The 6,147-nt window shown below is 34.6% G+C and overlaps 1 protein-coding gene across 1 annotated transcript; it reads right to left on the bottom strand.

Moving 5' to 3' along the window:
• Positions 1–4,020: 4,020 nt before the first annotated feature.
• LOC136221694 (universal stress protein PHOS34) lies at positions 4,021–5,685 on the bottom strand. Its single transcript, XM_066009120.1, has 5 exons — positions 5,304–5,685; positions 5,145–5,224; positions 4,526–4,647; positions 4,376–4,452; positions 4,021–4,286 (listed from the first exon to the last, which is right to left on the bottom strand). The coding sequence occupies exons 1-5, from the start codon at positions 5,533–5,535 to the stop codon at positions 4,252–4,254; spliced, it is 546 nt and encodes a 181-aa protein (XP_065865192.1). The 5' UTR covers positions 5,536–5,685; the 3' UTR covers positions 4,021–4,251.
• Between the last annotated feature and the right edge of the window lie 462 nt (positions 5,686–6,147).

The following is a 6,147-nucleotide window of genomic DNA, read 5'->3' as shown; positions in this document are numbered from 1 at the left end:
AGCACATTTATTTATATTAACATGATCCAATCCAGTCAGAATATTTTTCTTAACCAACTGTGTCATACCTTTCTCAGGCATGTGCGCAAGGAGTCTATGCCATAATTCGATTGTGTTTTCATTCTCCGTCGCGTTGACTGCTTCCTATAAGAGCTTTGTCTGTATTAGATACAACCTTGAGTACTTTTTACCTCTTACAACCACCATTGAACCTTTAGTAAGCTTCCATTGGCTATTGCGGAAGGTATTACAGAAGCCTTCTTCATCAAGCTTGTCTACGGAGATCGGATTCAGGCGTATCTGGAACATGCCTTACATCTTTCAGCACTAACTTCATGCCATTCTCAGCTTCTAGGTGAACATCACCTTTTCCTATAACTTTCGAGAAGTTGTCATTTCCCATCCTTACAGCAGCGAAATCACCTGGTGTATAAGATGAGAAAAATTCCCTTCGAGGCGTGGCATGAATAGTAGCACCACTATCAATCACCCCACTAGTCTCCTGGGTTACAAGATTGATAATATCATCATTGTAGACAATATTGAACTCGACAGCAACGTTTGCTCATTCGTCATCGGTACTGTCATCTCTCTTATCGCATTGCCTTTGCTTTTCTCTTGCTTGAGCTTCCTACAGTGATGGCACTCAACATTGGCATACTTGTCGGATTTTCCTCTGCTCTTGCCTCTATCTTTGGATCCTTTAGCTTTGCTCCTTCCTCTAGAATTTATAACCAGAACATCTGATTGTGATGTAGAGGCTCCTTGCATTCTGCGTCGCATTTCTTCATTTAAAATTCAACTTTTGACAAACTCCATGGTAATTTTGCCATCTGGTGCTGAGTTTGAAAGTGAAATTATCAGAGCCTCCCACGACTCCGGTAAGAAAGCCAGCGTTAGTAAAGCAGTGAACTCATTTTCAATTTTGAGCCACATACTAGAAAGTTGATCCATTACCCCTTGGAACTCATTTAAGTGATTTGCGAAAGAAGTACCGTCTCGATATTTCATTTGAATCAATTTGGTCAAATAAAATAATTTATTGTTGCTGGTCTTTGAGGCGTACAAATCCTCGAGCTTATTGCATAACATTCGTGCATAAGTTTCACCAGAAATGTGATTATACACATTGTTGTATAAATCCGCAGACTTGCTCATGCTCAAAGCCCTAGTCTCCATCCATCTTGTCGCCGTGTTTATCTAACCCGAACACCGGTAGATGCATCTTCATCACATATAGAAGATCCTTCATTTTGCTTCTCCATATGTGGTAGTTTGAGCCATTTAGACTGCCCATTTTGGTTGTCAATTTTGCCTCCATGTTGACTAGGCTCTGATACGAGTTGTTGGGAATAAAGCGAAATTATTCCATAGAAAAATATTGATGTGCAAAATAATCAATAAAAATGACATCGATAATTTAACGTGGTTCACCCTTACGGCCATGTCTTTCCTCTTAAAATCAATCTACCAAAAGGTGAAAATCCACCTATTTCGTCTTGAGAGTTTGGACAGCCATGGGAGAGAGCGGTGAACAAGAGAGGGACGAAGAGAGAGAAAGACACAGTAAGGAAGGAAAGGGATAAAGGGTAAAATGGGTATAAAATGATTGAGAAAAAAGGGAAGGAGAGTGACAGCCAGTTAAAAGGGAGAGTCAAAGGTCACAAATGGTGGTCAACGGTCACAGTTGCCACCAGTATGAAAAAGTGTAAAGTTTAATTGCCATACTGGGAAGAATTGAAGTTTAATGGCCACAATGTGAAAATGAGTAAAGTTCAGTGGCCATGGGTGTAATTTACCCTTTGCATTTAGCAGGCCAACACAATATGCAAGTATAATTCAATATGAAAAATCTTATTATCTCAAGCGCTAGTTTAAGATAGCACCAATATGACATGAGTTTGCATTCTCAATTAAGTCCATAGAAAACTTGCCTAAAAATTGAAAATATAATCCTCATCCTCACTTGTAAGACCATTTTCATCCTGAAAGATCTTTTGTTCCTTCATACTAGGGCCAAGAACTTTAGCATTCCATCTTTCAAACAGAACAGAAAACAAGTCCAACAATCAAAGTTGACAACTTTATGCAAAACAAATGATAGTGGAAAAGCTAGACAACTAACCGGGAGACCAACTACAACACTCAACAAAGAAATCAACTTAATTCATCTACTGCCCTCCATTTGTGCGCGCGTGTGTGTGTCTATATATGTATATAGAGAGAGAGACTCGTTCACTGGAAACAACTTCAACCGGTCCAATGTTTACAGACATATATTTGCCCCTTGATGATACTTTCTGCTTCACATAACCCTAACTACACATTAATCTAATATAAATTAGATATTTGTTCATAGTTCAAACAGTAGCCACATATGTGCACTAAATAGATAGACTGAAAGTAAAGTCATTTGAGGTACTTGGAGACTAAAAGGAAAGTCACTCGAGGTACTTGGAAACACAACACTAGTTGCTCAATCATAGGATATAATGGACAATAGAAGAAAGGCTAAATTACAAAATAGATCTCTCTCTTAAATGTTTATAGTTTCTTTTTGTTTAGCTTCAAGCAATGAGGCAAGTTTAATTTTTTGAAAACTCAAAACAAACCAGAAGAAAGAAAGAAAACCAATAGATTTTAAAATTTTAATAAAAACTCAAAATTCAAAACTCAAACCCATCGTTTTTCAATAAAAACTAAAAAAAAAATCCAATCAAAATGAACAAAAACACAATAGAGAGAAAGAGGAATAGAGATGTAGATGAGAAGGTATTTTTTGTGTGTGATTCTGAATGAATTCAAAAAAATTAATATTTGAAATTTACTTAGCAGTTTACAATTTTGCTTAGCAGTAGAATTTGAAAGTTGCTTCCATTGCGAAGCAAAATCGTAAAATGTGAACCTTAAGTTGGATAAAAAAAAATGGTTAAATCATAATATATATACTATTGGGAAAGTCTTATTTGAAAATATCTAAAATAATGTAATGAATCTAAACATGTAAATAAATCTATCAATCTATTTTTGTAATTTTAAACACTTAATCGTAACAGAAATTTAATAATAAAAAAAATTAATCTGCATTAACACTGAATTAAATAAATATCCATATTTATATTATAAAAATACAAAACATTATCTTTTAAGATAAATTTGTCTGTTACAGATTTTTTTTAAAGAAAGAAACAAGAAAAGAAGCTCATAAACTAGCGGGGTGTTTATTAGAAGGGATATAGGAGGTGGGATATGGATAAAAAATACGAGATAACTTATCTCGTGTTTGTTTGTGAGATAGAAGAGTGAGACGAATGAGGAATAAACTTCTTATCCCTCAAATCCTATACCCAAGAGGGGGGTGAGATAAGGAGGTGGGATAAGCTCCTACGATTTTAATAGGATGGAAAAGTCCATCTAATCCCTCAAATTAACCTTATGTAGTTTAAATAAGGTTAAAATAGTAAAATGTATTATTTTATCCTCATCCATATCCCACATACCAAACATTGAATAATAATTCTTGACTATCATATTTTTATCATTATCCCAAACATTTATTCTTATCCCTATCTAATAAGAAACGAACCCAAATGGATATGATAATGTGTATTCGTATTAATAAAATAAGAAATACAATAGAAATGGAGAACAGTAAACGATAAATGAATCTGAGGAGCAACCTACAGACCCCCTCTCTGATCCAAAGATGCAGAGCCTTGCTCAGAGGCAGCCAAACACAAATTAACCAAAATATTCAATACCTAAAACAAAACAACTAATCCCTACTTATACTCAACCTATTACCCAAACTACCCTCCAGCTCATCTTCCCAAATAACCAACATCTGCCAAACAGCTCATTCCCTACGGCTCAACCCTTCCAGAACATTCCTACTAATGGCTAGGCCGTTCTCTATCACTATCCCAACCTTTATCCCTATCCCTATCCCAATAGAATACCAAACGTCCCGTAGCTTTAAAATAAGACACTTTTTTTTTTTTTTTTTTTTGAGAGAGATCAAATCAACTTAAACAAAACTTGATAGAATTGCATTACTTACAACTTGTAACTTAATGAAGCAGCTTACAGCTTTGACTAAACAATGATTGGAAGAAGAAACAAACTGATAAATCTACAATACTTAAACAGCAGTTTGAATCATACAATAAAGCGTCTTCTAAAAACCAAGTACAAGTACAAGAACAATAAATACACAAATTTGAAATTCAATATCCTATGGCTGAATAGCTGTTACTTCCATCCAACTAAAGATTCATCTCCAGCTTCTGCACATTTGAAGATTTAAATAAAACATGAAATCACACATACTGATACAATTCCTGAGCTGTTGCTGGACACTTGAAAATTAAATTACCTTTCCCAGGAACAATTGCTACCGGAGCTGTTTTACAATGACGGAAGCAATATTCACTCACACTTCCCTGCAGTACACTGCATTCAATAACAGTAACATTAATTAATTGCACAATTCAAATACAAAGTAAAGTAGAGGGAGAAAGAGTACCTTTGAATTAAGCCTCTGCCTCTGGTACCCATTACCACTGCTGCAGGCCTTAACCTTTCTGCTTCTTTGCAAATTATCTTACCTGCATCGTCCCCTTCTACTATACGAGCAACAGTCTTCACCTATATCCATACATCAATACATATGCTGCACTTAATAATTCTAATGCTTCACTATGGAGTTATTATTTTGTTTTGTAATAAAATCCAAATCAATTTTTTACCCTCTCTACCTAAAACGTGATTATCGTGAGGCTCAGTCCCTTGGAGGCTTTATTAGATAGAATTTCATTAGCTTAACCAACACCATACAAATTTGTGTTATAATTTTTTGTTTGAACAATTTAACAGCCATCATTACCCCAATTTTCCCTTTTTTTATTGAAAAGAATCAAAAATCACATATTTTCCAATGAAATCCCTTAAAACCTTTTAAGGAAGTGGATACTGAAAAGCAATCTACCCAGATAAAAATGTTTGTGCATTTCCTAGTCTAATTCATAATTGAACAATCAAAGTTGCAGCCTTGTACTTGTATAAACTAAAAGTTGGAAAGAAAAGTTCAATTTAACGAACAAACACAATGAAAATCTGCTGAAGAAGGAAAAAGGTTTGCTCACCATGGAAATCTGGTAAGCCTCAACAGCAAGCTTCTCCATAAGCCCCTGAGCCATCTCATAAACAACATTATTCTTCACACCTAACCAAAAACACATCAAAGTAAATAAACCCAATTTTGCAAATTAACCAGAAAAAAAAATGAGAAGAGAATAATATACTGGAAACAGCATGAACAAGATGGATGGTATCAGCAAGCCTGCAAAGATGAATCAAAGCCCAATCAAAGGCATGCTTGCTGTTGGGTCCATGATCAATAGCTACGAGTATATCTCTCCCTCTCCTTCTTTCTCCTGATTCCCTATCTAGCTCTGGTGCTGGAACTATTGGGATCAATGATGGCAGTTCCACCGATCTCCAATTGTACTCTTCATCCTCATTCAGACTCTCCATTTCTTGTTTCTATTTGCTGAATCTGATTTTCAAATCTTTGTTATTGCTTCGAGTTCGATGAAAGGAAACTTTGCGTTTTTGTCAGCCGCCGTCTTTCAATTACTTTTCTCCGCCCGGTCTTCGCCTCCTTTTGGTATATTTACTTCTAGGTTTTAAACAAATTCATTTAAAGTTAATTAAAGAATGTTATTTTAATTCTGATATTATTTATTAGGAAAAGTATAAAAATAAACCTTGTGGTTATACTTGTTTTTTAACAACACCGATGTAGTTTAAAAGTTTGCAAAATGGTACCATGTACTTCATTCCGTTAGCAAACACATACCAAATTGAATGACGGTGTTAAAAGTCAAAAGAAAAAAAGTTAATTTGGTCCTTATGTTTATTTATTTTATAAATTAACCTCCATTATTATTTAATTATCACAAACAAATCACAAAATCAAAAATCAAAATCAAAAGCACCATCTTCTACATCTCTCTTTAATTTCTTATTTATTTTCTTCTTTCTCTCTCTTATCTCTCTCCTTTTGTTAATTTCTCTCTAAAATCAATTAAATTTTTATCTCTTTTTTAAATCTAACCTTTAATTAACTTATTACTCTAAATCTAT

Source organism: Euphorbia lathyris, chromosome 3 (genome assembly GCF_963576675.1).
Source record: "Euphorbia lathyris chromosome 3, ddEupLath1.1, whole genome shotgun sequence".
Lineage (NCBI taxonomy): Eukaryota > Viridiplantae > Streptophyta > Magnoliopsida > Malpighiales > Euphorbiaceae > Euphorbia > Euphorbia lathyris.
The sequence above is the reverse complement of the archived record's forward strand: the minus strand, read 5'-3'. Positions and strand labels throughout refer to the sequence as shown.